General features: G+C 38.4%; 3 protein-coding genes across 3 annotated transcripts; 1 reads left to right on the top strand and 2 right to left on the bottom strand.

Annotated features, from left to right (window-relative positions):
• The first annotated feature begins 1,142 nt into the window (after nucleotides 1–1,142).
• On the top strand, nucleotides 1,143–6,441 carry LOC116434152 (male-specific lethal 1 homolog). The gene is made up of 4 exons (XM_076367815.1): nucleotides 1,143–2,927; nucleotides 4,081–4,829; nucleotides 4,943–5,161; nucleotides 5,240–6,441. Exons 1-4 carry the CDS (start codon nucleotides 1,854–1,856, stop codon nucleotides 5,328–5,330), a joined length of 2,133 nt encoding a protein of 710 aa, XP_076223930.1. The 5' UTR covers nucleotides 1,143–1,853; the 3' UTR covers nucleotides 5,331–6,441.
• A 756-nt stretch (nucleotides 6,442–7,197) lies between these two features.
• Nucleotides 7,198–11,098, bottom strand: LOC143174536 (actin, clone 403). Its single transcript, XM_076367820.1, has 4 exons — nucleotides 10,580–11,098; nucleotides 9,898–10,276; nucleotides 9,352–9,587; nucleotides 7,198–9,173 (listed from the first exon to the last, which is right to left on the bottom strand). The coding sequence occupies exons 1-4, from the start codon at nucleotides 10,703–10,705 to the stop codon at nucleotides 8,784–8,786; spliced, it is 1,131 nt and encodes a 376-aa protein (XP_076223935.1). The 5' UTR covers nucleotides 10,706–11,098; the 3' UTR covers nucleotides 7,198–8,783.
• Nucleotides 11,099–11,514: 416 nt separating this feature from the next.
• On the bottom strand, nucleotides 11,515–15,490 carry Gcn5 (Gcn5 acetyltransferase). The gene is made up of 5 exons (XM_031971137.2): nucleotides 15,258–15,490; nucleotides 14,090–15,067; nucleotides 13,447–14,007; nucleotides 12,646–13,370; nucleotides 11,515–12,562 (listed from the first exon to the last, which is right to left on the bottom strand). Exons 2-5 carry the CDS (start codon nucleotides 15,058–15,060, stop codon nucleotides 12,369–12,371), a joined length of 2,451 nt encoding a protein of 816 aa, XP_031826997.1. The 5' UTR covers nucleotides 15,061–15,067; nucleotides 15,258–15,490; the 3' UTR covers nucleotides 11,515–12,368.
• Between the last annotated feature and the right edge of the window lie 183 nt (nucleotides 15,491–15,673).

Here is a 15,673-nt window from a genome sequence, read left to right as displayed (position 1 = left end):
TAAGTTTATCGCGGTACAATTATAGCATTTAGTGTTAGCTTCTTCTTTTATACGCAACACCCTATACGTACATCTAGTTTCTTTTTTCTGTGACAGATGGATTATACATATCTGTAGGATTTAATGGAGTATCCCATCAAACCCGTACGCTCAAAGTTTCTCATTTTTATTACCAGTTAGACGCGTGTTAGGTGTTCATCGTTCACGATCATTACTACAATTATTTAAAACACTGTCGCATAATTCATCGGCGTCACAGTTTTCTCATAGAACATTGCGAGAATGTGTAACGCATTATAGACTTTGACTTTTGATGCCAATATACAAATGATGAAAATAAAAGTTTTATGTGATATTATTCACAACGAAGTGCCAACGCGTCGAGGAACCGGAAACATAGAATTGCCGTATTTTATATTTCTCGTCGAGTACGTAATTATTGGCTCTCCTCTCTCTCTCTCTCTCTCTCTCTCTCTCTCTCTCTCTCTCTCTCTCTCTCTCTCTCTCTCTTTCTCTCTTTCTCTGATATTGGTTGAAACGTTATATGAAAATACAAGAAATTTCTGTTGCGCCGAGAACAGATTTACCAACTGCGAAACTGCGATCGTTTACATAATTTCGTATTACTCGTTAAAAGTGCGCGGTATCGAGTGCACGCCCGCGCACACGATACGAAAATAAAGATTCAAAAATAAATAGTTTTCAATGACGCGTTCCTACATTATCGAAAATTTTCTAAAATTATCGCGTAATTGGCGAAGCCAGTGCCAAATAATACATCGGACGCACTTATTGTTACTCGTCGTCGGTGTTTCCGATTATCGTGCTACTGTAATGTGTTTTTAAGGTTGTCTTCGTTCTTCGATGCAATTGTCCTCCGACTAAGCATGGCGAGCCAGAGAACAGATAATAGAACAAAACGGAGATTAACGTCGGAAACATTATTGACGTTTAATCTTTGTCAATGTCGCTGGTATAATCGTTATCGTTATTGTTTTCTCGTGCGATCGTGGCGAAGCTCGGAAGCCTCGGCGATTTCGAATATTTTCTGTATCCGAACGAGTTTATCGTCGAAATGCTCGAAACACTACCGTAGTAGAAATGGAGGCGCGAATGCGGAGCGCATGCGCTCGTTTATTCATTATCGCGACAAGTAAGCGACGCGTCGCGAGCAAAGGGACAGGAAATGCAAAGCAAAGGGACAGGCGAAGCGGCGGTTGACCGAGAAAGGAGAAAGGGAAAACGAGGCGAAAGAGAAAGAGAAAGAGAAAGAGAAAAACCGAGAGAAAATTGGGAGGACAGGGGAGACATGGAAAAGCTGGACTCGCATTCATTGACGTTCGTCGATGCGAACGAGCTGATCGATGGGGAAGCCTGGGAGAACGAGAGGAGGTTCTCGGTGGCGATCGGTAGATGTCGGGAGCGGCCGATGCTGGAAGCAGAGAAACGCCGTGCGCGGCTCGCATCGTCCGTCAGAGTAAACACAAGACAAGACAAGAGACAAGCACAAGCATAAGCACGAGCACGAGCACGAGCACGAATTTGGACGAGAGGCGCCTCGTGTGTCGTGTACTGCCAGTGGCAGGTACGTTTCGAGGAGTGTTTAGAGAGGAAAAAGTCGAGGAAGGAGGTTTCGGCGAATCAAAGTGGTTATAAAGTGAAACGCGCCGCGCGAGGATCAGCCGCTAAAGTAATGATATGCGAGGAGGATAACAGAGCAGCGGTGAGAAGAGGGCATCGTCGGTGAGGACATTGTCAAGACGCTTAATGTGCGCGGTGCGGGCGCGTGGTACGCTCGAGGCGGCCACAAATGAAGAAGAGGGAAGCCACGACGAGGGTGGTAGAGAGGGAAGATGTCGAGTGGCTCGGCCTCAAAGCTCGTGAACGGTCAGAATAAGAAGGAGAACGTTCACGCGTACAAGCACGAGAACAGGAAGGGGAATGAGAGCGGCGCTGCTGGCAGCACTGCCTCTTCCATAGTTGTTCTCGCTGGTGATACTAGGAACGCTACTACTCTTGATGCCGCTACTGGAACTGGTACTAGTGCTTCTAGTATTAGCATTTCCGGCAGTGTTTTTGGTAGTGATAGTGGTAATGGTGGTACCGCCTGTTTCGGTGGTAGTTGCGGTGACGGTGACAGCGGTAGTAATAGCGGTGTCTGTGTTATCGGCTTGACCGCCGGGGGCGTCGTCGACAGCGTGGAGTACCACGACGTAAACTCTGACTTGAAAACGCCGGACAATCTCGAGGAGATACAGGATCAAAGGGACTCGACCGACGAAACGGAGTTGTGTGAAACGGAGTTTCAGGACCCGTACCCGGGGACGTGTATCGAGGCGCCAATCGTTAATCTCACCACCACCACTACCAACGCTACCGATACTACCACTACCATCTTCACTATCATCGAGCACGACGATCAAACGACCACGGCTGTTTCTGCCGCCACTTCTTGTTACGAGGGAGACGAGGACGAGGACAACGAGGAGGACGACGACAACATGGTTGCGGCGATGAACGAACATTTGTCCACCACGTCGGCCACCAGCGGCGTTCGGAGTAGCACGGTGTCGACGACCAGCACTGCTGCTAATTCCATTCTCGGTCAGAACAATAATTGTTCCCGTAATGAATTCCAAAACGTTGACGAGAACGGTAAACCGGCCGCCGGGATACTCAGTTTCCCTTGTGATTTCGATCACATGTACGCCAGCATGACAGACGGCGGAGCTCCGGTAGCTGCCACTGCCACCTCCGCTCTCGGTGTCAGCCCTCTTCGAGGCAACGAACCGCGTCAAAATGACTTGACAGAGGTGAAACACCTCAAAGAACTGTTGCTTCTTCATCTCGATTTGATCCAACAACAATCCGAACAAATCGTTACCAAGGATAAACTTTTAGCTGCGCTTCGACAAGAGAACGAAACGGTACTCTCTCTCTCTCTCTTCCTCTCTTTTTCTCTTCCTCTCTCTCTCTCTCTCTCTCTCTTTTCCTCTCTTTTTCTCTTCCTCTCTCTCTCTCTCTCTCTTCCTCTCTTTTTCTCTCTCTCTCTCTCTCTCTCTCTCTCTCTCTTTCTGTCTATCTATCTATCTATCTATCTATCTATCTATCTATCTATCTATCATCTAGCTATCTAGCTCTTTTTCCTTAATAGTGCAAACCTTCAAGTTTTATCGTTTAAAATCATGTGCGGTTCGATTCGTTTCTGTTGTTTCCCATTTTTTCTTTCTCGATTTCGTTCACATCGAAATGAAACATTCGTTTCGCGAAACGTGTATTCGAAAACACCCGCGCCCGAGCTCGGTACGCGAGTAAGTATGTAGGTACGTCAGGGTTGTATATGCCCCTCTTGCTTTCGATTCCATTTTCCCGGTTCTTGAATCTGTCTCTCTGTCATTGGCCAACCAATCGTGAAGGTCAGCCGTTACGTTGCCGCGGGATGGCGCTGTTTCGGAAAGAATCGTACCTTCGAAATGCGAAGCATGTTACACGTTTCTGTTCGATTCTCGCGCGCAATCTGCTTTGGCAATGACGGCACCTTCGCACAATGGAAAATGGAAGATTTTTTACGGGAACGGATTCTGTGAAAGAATTTTATTTTGAATTATTCGGACGTGTTGTTTTCATTGCTGTTTCACGTTATTATGGATACCTGTGACAAATTGTGGACGCAATAATGCCCGGAATTCGAAAAGAAACCAGAACTCGATCAACTTGTCGTCTGTTGACAGTAAATAAAGATGTTCAGTCGAATACTACATAACTCGTGCGATTGTTTATCTTTGATCACTCACGTTAGCCAGTCGAATAAGGGAGCGGATTTAGCTCGTCGATTCTTCTACGATTCTGCCGTGATAGGTTCAGTTGTAGTTACATTTTTTCGAAATGCGATCGAATGGTTGACTTTCAGTAGAAACTATAGTTTTACTGCGTGCAATATTTCATCGTTGAAACACGTTTCGATATATATATATATACGCATATATAGTTTTTTTATCTATTACAAGGCAGGATAATGCGACGTCCAATGCTGCCACGGTTCTACTTGATTTCACTAATAAGTGAATATTTATGTTATAGCTTAAACTACGTTTAGAGCGTATGGACAGACGTGTGAACTTACAAAAATTGAGATCGGAAAACAATGAAAATTCCATTACATCGGAGCATATTGGAGCTTGTTCTCCTCCGAGCATTAATTCTGTGAATGTGCCATCGACCAGTGAGATTCATAGGAACGTACAGGCGGAGAACAATAATTCTCAGTATAATGAAAGCTTTAAAATACGTTTGAATACTAGTGGTGGAATTACTACTGTTAAACAAGAACCAAATGATAATCAAGGAAAACTTGAAGCAAAAATAGAAACTGGTAGTGATATTAGATTAGAATGGGAAGAAAGAAAGAAAAGAAGATCAGATCCAATATCGTTGTCCGGTGGAAACAAAAGGAAAAGAGGAGTTTCGTGTTCATCTACAATTAGCAATGATACGTCTTCGACGGTACAGGATAAGGTATTAACTCACGAAACAACCAGAAAAGGTGATAGGAAGGGCAAGCTATTGGCAAAGAAGCAGTCGTTTCTTACAACGGAAGAGCATTATTATACAGCTGTTGGAGATCCTAATTATACGTTAAGTTTGAAAGAACCTAGTCCAATGGAAAGTGATACCTCTTTGGAAGTTCCCAATTGGAGAGTGAAAATATATACGAGTTGTTATACGATGGAAGGGACTGAAAACTTAGACGACGAAATTTTCAACAAGAGGCATTTAAAATTGGAAAACGACGAACGAAGAAGAAAAAGATGGGATGTACAAAGGATAAGGTACGTTGACTATTCTAATTAAAACGAAATGCGCATTTAATTGTTCTTTTGTCCGAATTATCCGTGTATCGACGATATATCGTAGTACATTTTCCCGTAATTATTTCTTCCAGAGAACAGAGGCATATCGAAAAGCTGAAACAGAGACAGGAACGACAAAATCATCAAGCCACGTGTTACAATACCAATCACACGGGGCCCTGTCCCTCCACGATCGAAGAAGAGGCTGTGTCGTCGTTATGGCCTGACATGGAGCACATACAAAGTCTTCAAGTGGATGCCCAATTACCTGTTACTGCATTTGGTGCTCCTATACCTAGTTTTACTCCAAGGTAAATAGAAACGTATTAATAATAAAAGTTCGCGCAGCTATCGATACACGTTAATTAACGATTCATCTTTCATTGCAGCGAATTTTCTTTACCTTGGTCGAACATGCCGCGATCAACTAGTCGGCGACCAAAACGATCGACGGGTAGAAGAAAATCTACTAGGAGATAAACTTTTACGACAATGGACTTGACTACCTTTGTCTTATAATTTTTAATCTTTGTTATAGACTTGCTCCCTTATACTTCCGTTTTTCTTTTTTCTAATATCATATTCTTTATACTACGTGAAATAGGGGCACCAAAGATATTTTTATTACTTTTTTTAAAATATAATTCAGGAAAGATGCCTATAATTGATAGGAGTACCTATTATCTTTTTATTTTCTACATATTCGGTCGGTGAAGTTGTTTATTCACTGCTGAGATATACATATATATATATATATGAAAAAAAAAAGAAGAAAATACTGATTTGTGATTTGTTGAAATCAGTGGGAATCATTTTATTCATAAAACTATATGTATTGTCGCAATTTGATAAAAGCGTTATTCATTTATTTGATTTTAATTAATATTTATTATTTATATCTGAAATCTCATTCGGAATTGTACAAATTGTAATAATCAACTTACATGCTCCGGTCGGATCAGACGTATTATTTCGCAGTTAATTTAAAAGAATTTTAATTGAATCGGCAACCTAGAAACACACGCCGTAGACGGGAATTCGATAAAATTTGTTGCAACGACACACTGTGTGCTAGCGAACAATACAATCTCACAGATTCTTCGTAGCCCCTTTTCTTTGGTCTCGAATTGATACTGAAGAAAAAATTCGTACCTATGGAATTGTCCCGTAACTATTTCCAAAAAGTACCAATGGTACAAATGTATTTATTGTATTTCATATTTATTGTTAAGGACTAGAATACTCTTGGAACGGTGAAAACATGTAGTTTATAGAGTAGATCCTAAAACGTTCAAGACCATATCGAATCGAATCGAATCGAATTCTTTTCAATCTTATTTAACGTTAAAGGAGTTTAGGGTAACCTTCGAACTTGAAATATATCGCGCGCGGTAGACAATTTCTCTCGTTAAAGACACACACGTTAGACGCGGTCAAGTAAATTTGATTCGACACGATCTTGAACCGTTCAAGTACATTGCGATGTATTCCGATAAGTATCTCGTGCGTCCATCCGGTAAATTATCTCAGCTATGTTGCACCCTCTGTGGACCATTTTTGTAGTATAATAAACATAAACTGTGTAATTATCTATGGTAGGTTTAAAAACATTCATAAACATAACCATTGTCTTCCTAAAATATTGAAAATGCATCGAAAGAACTTGTTACAAAGGAGGTGTCTCCGGATTGGGAAAACATAATATTAGAATGTTCGTATTCGAAATTGTCAGATAATTATGTCACGGTTAAATGTAAATTTTGTGCATTTGGTTGATAGGTGCAAAAAATGGATCCGGTGTTGTAAAAATGGTATTATTATATAAAGAAATGTATTATTGTATAACGGATGAAACGTAAAAATTGATCATACGATGATATTTTAGATTGTGGTAATTTGAGACTTGAATCGCTATATATTTTTTTATCTCTGATTCTAAGTATTATTAGGTTCAGATTACGAGTTCAGCCGACTGCTGTGCAACAAATTTGGCTAATGCAATGGTTCGAATGTCTTAAAGATAAGTATTACAGTTAAGGGAACGCATAGCTCTCGATAAATAAGTAACAAATAATGTAGACGATATAACTTACGTATGTCGGCCATGATGACATAAACCACTTATATAGGAGATTATATATATATATATATATATATATTATTTGTAATTTTATTCTTTTATATATTAAATATTATGAAGGAAAAGGGGTTACGACGTTCAGTTAAGAAAGTTAAAAGCGGCAGATAAAAGTTGAATAAATTTTTGTAATTCCTTTTTATTCAAATATTAACACCGTTTACCCGTTAATCGTATCGTGTCGAGGAATAATTGTATCGATCTTTCGAATCTTTTCGTTTCCAACGACTCGACGAACATCTTCAGGAGTGTTAGTTTCATCTCAACATCTTTCTGTACACATAATTCCGAAAGCTTTTAGCCGTTACAAATATTCGAGATGAACACACATTTTTACCTTTCATGTTCGGTTATTCTTGTAAATTTTGCCGTTGCATTTAATTCTGATTGTTTCAACATACTTCGACGAAGGTACTAATCTCTATTATACATCTACGTTTAGTTGTATTATTTTCTTTTATACTACATGACAACTGACGAGGTACTCGATTTAACCGTCCATGAGAAGTATCAGAATTTCATGAACTGAAATGCTCGACGTTGAGACACGGTAAATATAGTGATTATAATTTGTAAATAAAGGAACATCTTTCCAATTAAATGTTAGTTTTGCGTTTCTGTTTCATTTATATCGACAAACACTACCGATGTACATACGTACATGCATTCATACATACATACGTACGTACGTACATGCATTAAGCGGTCATATTTTTTTTATACCGAAAAAGAGCCGAAGCAGACGTATCTTGCGTCGCCTGTAAACATCTGAAAATACAACGTGGGACAGTGACACGATAGTTTGCATAGTTTATTCGAGTTTAGAAGCTTTTTTTCGAGTAGACAGTGAAACTGGAAAATGATACGTGTTTTCACTTGAACGACCGTGCGAGTGTGTTGTGCTTTGATTTGAAATTATACTCGATCGATTCCATAGATATTATTTTCTATAGAAGAAACAAACACATTTCTAATGTTTACGGTATAATTCCAATTGACTCGACGCCCTGGTACGATACACACACACACACACACACACACACACACACACACGCGCGCGCGCGTACACGCGCACACGTATTCGGGAATATTTCAATAAATTTCGAGTCGATGAGATTTTGAATGCCTACGAATTGTAATCTTCAAGATCTGTATACATATGTATGTATATGAGTATACGTTTGTACGTTGTATACCTCTGAGTGTGTATGCGAGCATGTAGGTACCTGCGTTCACGTAACGCACGTACACAAGTATAAATAAATGTGTATATGTTTTCAATCTAACGGAATCGGGATATAATATATGTAAGATATATTTATTAATTTACCTAATATATAATACATATATTATCGATACTGTGCGTACAGGACGTTTCGTAACTGGCGGATCAAACGCGAGAAATAGGGGATTTCCTTTCGAATACTATGTTTTCTATAGAACACAGAGTACGTTGTAGACGAGTACACATCTCGAGACGCAACAAAGTTTCGAAAAGTATCGAATTTACAAATGGGGGATCGATTACGATGAACAACGTTGACTGATCGACGATGTGACAACGTAGAAACACTCGACGTGCGCGAGTGTACTCGTGTACCGATTATTATTGTCGCGAAGCTAACAGATCCAGCCGTATCGAGGAAACGTTCTGTACGTGATACGAGTTAGATTTTAGGAATAAGAGATATTGAATAAATAAGATTATTTCGTACGAAGTATCGAGATTCTTTTTAAATCCGGCTGATAATATATAGTGTATCGTTCGATAGGGAAAGATGGAAGAGAACTGGGAATTAGAAACACTTTCTATGCACGATGGACGGGCCCGATTCGTCGTACTCTTGCTTCGAGATCCACATTTGCTGGAAGGTGCTCAAACTGGCCAAGATCGAGCCACCGATCCAGACCGAATACTTCCTTTCCGGGGGCGCGATTATCTTAATCTTCATCGTGGACGGCGCCAATGCCGTTATTTCCTTTTGCATCCTGTCCGCTATACCTGGATACATAGTGGTGCCGCCTGACAGCACCGAGTTCGCGTACAGATCTTTACGTATATCGACGTCGCATTTCATGATCGAATTGTACGTTGTCTCGTGTATTCCACAGGACTCCATGCCCAAGAAGCTCGGCTGGAACATCGCTTCTGGACACCGGAAACGTTCGTTACCGATCGTGATCACCTAAAATAAAATCCAATTATTTTCAACGCCTCGCGAACGGAACCTCGAACTTTTTCGAATGTTCTGCCTACTGATACTCGTGTATCGCGTTAGAATGTCGTTAATTCGTGTCGGAATATTCCGAGATTTCATTGGTTCGTCGCTAGAAGAAAATCGAATATCGATTCGACTCTCGTACCTGACCGTCCGGTAATTCGTAGCTCTTCTCTAGAGCGCTCGAGCCAGCAGCCGTGGCCATTTCTTGCTGAAAATCTAAGGCCACGTAACATAATTTTTCTTTAATGTCTCGGACGATTTCACGCTCCGCTGTCGTTGTGAAAGAATACCCTCTTTCGGTTAAAATCTTCATCAGGTAATCCGTTAAATCGCGACCAGCCAAGTCCATGCGTAAAATCGCATGCGGCAACGCGTACCCTAAATTTGGTAAAAACATTTCAGTGATATATGTATCTCTTTCCTTTGAAACGGTTCGATGTCATATGTCAATTGTGTTTCTCGATTGCGAACGGCGTATTTTTCAACTTGCCGCCTTGTGCGCTTACGACGAAATCTTTTAAAACTGGGACGAATCGAAAAATCTTTTCGACGACGATCACAGAGAAATCTTCTCGCGTTCGTGCCGTTCGTATCGCATAATATGGGAAGAAATTTTGAAATAAAGTTGCATCGTTGAAACGAAAGAGACGAATGAATGTTAAGAAATGTGTTCGATAAGACAGCGTACCCTCGTAAATCGGCACTGTATGCGAAACTCCATCGCCGCTATCTAACACAATGCCGGTCGTGCGTCCTGAAGCGTAAAGCGACAAAACCGCTTGTATAGCAACGTACATGGCTGGAGAATTAAACGTTTCGAACATGATTTGTGTCATCTTTTCTCGATTAGCTTTGGGATTCAACGGGGCCTCCGTCAAAAGAACAGGATGTTCTTCGGGAGCGATTCTTAGTTCGTTGTAAAACGTGTGGTGCCATATTTTTTCCATATCATCCCAATTCGTTACAATACCATGTTCGATCGGATACTTTACTGTTAAAACGCCGCGTTTACTTTGAGCTTCGTCTCCCACATAACTGTCCTTTTGTCCCATACCAACCATGATACCCTGTGCAATTTTTTTATATGTAACTATGTACGTACACGTATATTAATAGAAACATTTATATATATTATATACATATATATATATATATATATACGATTTATGCGTATACATTGTGCACACATTACATTTATATCACAAATTTTAAAGCAGGTTATTAAAATTTAATATTTTACTTATCACCATGTGTTTGTTTACTTAATGCTGTTATACTAAAGTCTCGATGGTGACAAATTTTCAAAGACTTTTGAAAACTTTTATAAACTTTTATAAATAAAAACCGAGAATTTACAGATTTTTGTTTACCTGGTATCGTGGTCTTCCAACAATGGAAGGAAACACTGCACGTGGAGCATCGTCCCCTGCGAATCCTGCTTTGCACATTCCAGATCCATTGTCAACTACTAATGCTGCTACGTCGTCGTCACACATTGTAAAATTTAATAGTTTAACTTGTCTTGCTTGTAAAAAGAATTAAGTCTAATTATTTATTGAAAATAACCAGTAATGCTTTTTATGGGACTAGATTTTGCACTATCTCAACAGAGCGTTGACTTCACCAATATCGTTTCTGTGAAAGAATGGAGCTGCTTTATATTGACTCCCCCTCTTATTCTACCTCTGCACGTTCCTGCCTATATACTTTAAACAGTTGCTTGCAGCTGGGTAAGCTGATGTATACTCGAGATAATACAGTTTGGTCTTGCTATTGTTCTCATTCTTCTATTTCTGTAATTTTTAGTCATTCTTCTTGTCAATTTTTCATATACGTAACAAAATTATTTCCCTATCTCTCGCATTTGTTATATTCCTATAATGTACTCTAGACGAAAAAAAGTTGGACAATTATGATTCTATTAATTATTGAAGCAAATTTATAAAAGCCATATAACTGTACTAATATTGCAGCTAATACAGAACCTAAGATGAATACCTTATAAGAGAGTTTAATTGGTTTCTAATGTATGCCAATTAGACACAGAGTTCGTATGAAGTAGAGCATAAAAGTATTTCCTTGTCTCTTCGGTTCTATGAGATTCTTTTAACAAGTGCAATACGCATAGTGGTATTCTTCACTTATATTTAAGATCCAGTAATAAGCAGGATCACTTATTATAGAAAGTGAAAACTAGCTTGAAAGTTCACTGAACGTGAATTTAATTTGTTCAAATTGCAGAATGAAACTTATTATAAGAAATTACATAAACGTGTAGAAGAGAACAAAAGATTTTACTCGGTATATAAAATTGAATGTTACATCGGTTTTTCTATTTCCAAGTTCCATGTTCAGACAGATAGGCTCTATACTGTTCATTAATTTATTCGGTAATTATAAAACTTGCATGTATTTATAGAATGAATTGATATAACAAATTTGTATATATTCTTTTTTTTTTTTAACAAAGTCCATTACTACTTCAAACCTAATTATAGTTTTTTCTGTGCATGTTGTGTATTTACGCGTACACATTAGTAAACTTTAACATTATTAAAGATTCTTCTCCAATTTAATAAGAACATGTAAACGCCTTGTAGATGTAAAACAGAATATATATATATATATATATATATATATCAATATTCGCTTTATTTTAAAATTTATTTCGCTCGGATTACATCGCTTCTATATTTACAGAAAACAGAAGTTTCGGCTTGCCAGGACTCCCAGAATTAACGCATTTTAAGAATTCACTGTTCCAAAGAATAACCACTGGGCAAAAGCCTCATTATAATCGGTGTATTACATTTCTTAATTAACTGTTCGGGTAATGCTTATAATTAGGCCGTGAAATTAAGTACCTACTTTAGTCTTAATTTGCTGTATATCCTATTTTCAACAGTTCCTTAAAGTGCAAAATATAGAGAATCAAATATGACTAAAAGTATTCAATTTTATGAACTGTAATCTTATGTAAAAGCAAATACTGCCACGTACATATAGATAAATAAATATTTTTCCTTTTTCTATTAATCTAGACCGAAGTACAGTTCAGAAAGTTCTATATATTTACAAGTAAACGCACATACGAGAAACAATTACATCTTAGATAATATATATATATATATATATTATTTTTTCCATATGTAACAAATTTCACTTATCCCAAAGGCCAATTTCTTTCATTCTTGTTTGAAAATATTTTTCTAAAGCATTAGCGCATCGATAATATTCTGTATCAGGGCTGTTGTATAAACGACAGTTTGTGAAAATTCGTGTCATATCCGCAATAAATAATCTTCTTGTTACGTAATATCGTGCCTTCAACCGATCAGTCATGGTTTTGAGATCTGAAAATCAAAATCAAGTATGCCAGGTTTTCTTTTAATGATCCCACGTGTGCGGTTAGAATGTATATTTTCATTCTACTTACCCATTGGATATTTAATGTGATCGTAATAATCTGGCACATCGTTCTTGTCGACAGGTTTTAAAAATGGCCACGCAGTGCTATGATTTTTCACGCTATTCAACACATTCTTTAAAGCGTTGTATAAAGAATCGGTAATATCCAAGCATGCTTCCATTGGTTCTGGCCCCTGAGTTCCTTTGGCTACCCCTCTCGTCCTCGTTTGAGCGTAACTTTTCCAACCAGTTTCCCGAATACCGGGAATAGATTCCACGGGAATACCTCTGACGCCTTCCTTGAAACACGTTAAACCGGGATGAACCTTTTGGATTTCTTGCTGTCTTTGATGAATCAACTTTTTTATAATCTCTTTCTGTTTCCTTATAACGGCTGTGAACTCGGTGTACACAATTTTAGCGTTTAACTCGCAGTGCATTAATGTGGCACCTTCGTAGTCCTTGATATATCCTTGATGCATCGACCGCGGTATCTTAATATCTTTGCTGAACCCTTGCTTCTTGAAATATCCAATCGCAAATTCGTCAGCGAAAGTGAGGAAATGTAATATATTATTCTTTATGTGATAATCTTTAAGCATGTTCATTAAATGTGTACCATAGCCTTTGACTTGTTCTTGACTCGTAACAGCGCAAAACACTATTTCCGTGAATCCCTGTGTAGGAAACATTCGGAAACAGATACCACCGATCGGCCGACCATCTTTTATTAGAGCCAGTGTTTTATGTTTCCTAAAATCGGCATATTCGTATTTTACATTCCATCGAACTAGCGGGGGAATGTCTTCTTAACATTTGTCATACTTACGGATCGAAAACCAATTGGGATATGTATTCTTTCGGCATTCTAGGCAACTGATGACTGAATACATTGTGCAGTCCAATTAGCCAAAGCATCGTTTGCTTGGACACTGGCTGCGTCAAACTGTTCCCAACAACGTGAAATTCAATAATTTTTCTGCTCTCTTCGATCTTAGCAGTTTCATCTCGCGGAACATTCGGTGGAAAGACAGCATCCGGTCCACACATATAATTGGGATCGTTAATGGTCGCTACAATTTCAGCGACAGTTTCTTCTGGCAAATCTTCGAAAATTTCTTCATTTTTTCTTCTTTTCACGTCTGAACGCCCTTCGGAATGTGACCTTTTCTCATGAATCTTCTTCATGCCGGGACTTATGTTAATTGTCGTATAGTTATCCTTCTCATTCGGAGCAACGGTAACTTTCTCGAATTCGCCGGTTCTTCTTCCCTGATTTGCTTTTGATTCTAATGCGGTTTGCAAATAAGTGGGAGGCACTTGCTTAAAGTCAGGATCCCAGATGGGCGAATTATCAGAATAAATCTCTGCTTCCAGCATTGAGAGAAATCTGAGAGTAAAGAGTAGATAGTTTATAAATTGAAGAATGAAATAACAGAGAAAATACAAAAGGAGAGAAAATTCATATGTACTTAGGAAAATGTGTTAATACTATTACTCTCTTTTCTGGTGCCAGTTTATCTCGTTCGCTATGACATTTATCTAGCAATTGTCTGGAAACTGGTTTAAAGATGGCTTGAACAAACGTTCTACCAAACACTAAGGATGTGTCATAATGGGGCAAAGAGTCACAGAATGCTGGTATATGGCAAAAAACTAACCAACGCGTGTGGTTAATTTTATAAGCAGGAGCATCTTCCACGCTAATTGTACCCCTTCGAGCACTGAGCGGGTCAAAGTTCCAATGGTTCAAACAATGCAGAAACATTTTTGCCATATCGCACATAGCTTGCATGTCCCTTTGCGGCAAATGCCCGTATTTGTACGCTACAAAGTTCATTACTGCTTTTGCTATGCTAGGTCTTTCAAACGGTGGTTGCCCTAACGGACCTTCTATTGTAGGTTTTGTCATAGACTGTATGCATTTCCTTAAGAGTTTGTATAAGTAAAAATACACTTTCTTTGTGTCAGGGTCTTCTTCTTTCTGTAACCCTAAGAAAATATTATCAGCATCGATAACCATACACAATAATTTGTTGATTTCCTCTTCAGACTGATTGGTTAAATGAGAAACATGATTTTCCAAAACATGAGTGCAACTTTTGCATGGATCAAAAAAATTTATAATGGGTTGTTGAGAGTCGGTTTTAGGAGATTTGATTAATAGTTGAGGATTTTTCCAGCCTATGCATTTGCAATCTTCAACTTTACATGCACTGTATGTTGCAATTTTTAAAATCTTTTTCATTTGTGGCAAATTCAACATTTGTTGTTTTCTTTGTTGTATTCTTTGAAGATTATTTTGCCTGCTACTTTGTTCCTGAGGTCTGACATTATTTGGCTCTCTGCTATTTCCAACATGTTGCGATGTACTGGTTACAGACTGATTATTTTCCTCTACAGCCTGTAATGTTGTGTTGCGAGTCGCTTCTTCGGTTGACATACTTTAGCTAGAAAAATTATTAGCACCGATATATAATACTATTAAATTGAGATCCACCTAAAGGATTATAAATAATTTTATCTCACTGAAAGTTTGGTTTTCACGTGAAAAATTTTAAGAAAAACAGAAGTTTATATAAAAGAATATACAGTTTTTATTAAATATATTTTAAAAATACAGTAACGCGTTAAACTTACATCATAAGAAATACACTGTAAACGTCAAATTTACAAGTAAAAATAAAATTACAACAGCTGTCACAATGAAGCTGCAGCGGTGTAATTTTACGATGTACAATTATAAGAAAAATCTACAAAATATAGATTATTTATAAGTTTGTAACATACAATCTTCGATCATTGTTTATATTATTGTATACATGCACAGAAGGTTATGAAACGTGACTAAAACCATCGACGAGAGACAAGATAGAATGGACAACCAATGTCAATTTTTGTCACGCAACTCGATGGTTACATAACTCGGTGGTTAATGCTCCTTTGTCGCTTTCGATGTTACCAACGGAGTATAAGTAAATACGAATAAATTAATGAAAAACACATTTTTCTTTCCTTCGGTATTACACTTTTTCACTACGACGGAATGTCTGTGC

Source organism: Nomia melanderi, chromosome 5 (genome assembly GCF_051020985.1).
Source record: "Nomia melanderi isolate GNS246 chromosome 5, iyNomMela1, whole genome shotgun sequence".
Classification (NCBI taxonomy): domain Eukaryota; kingdom Metazoa; phylum Arthropoda; class Insecta; order Hymenoptera; family Halictidae; genus Nomia; species Nomia melanderi.
The sequence above is the reverse complement of the archived record's forward strand: the minus strand, read 5'-3'. Positions and strand labels throughout refer to the sequence as shown.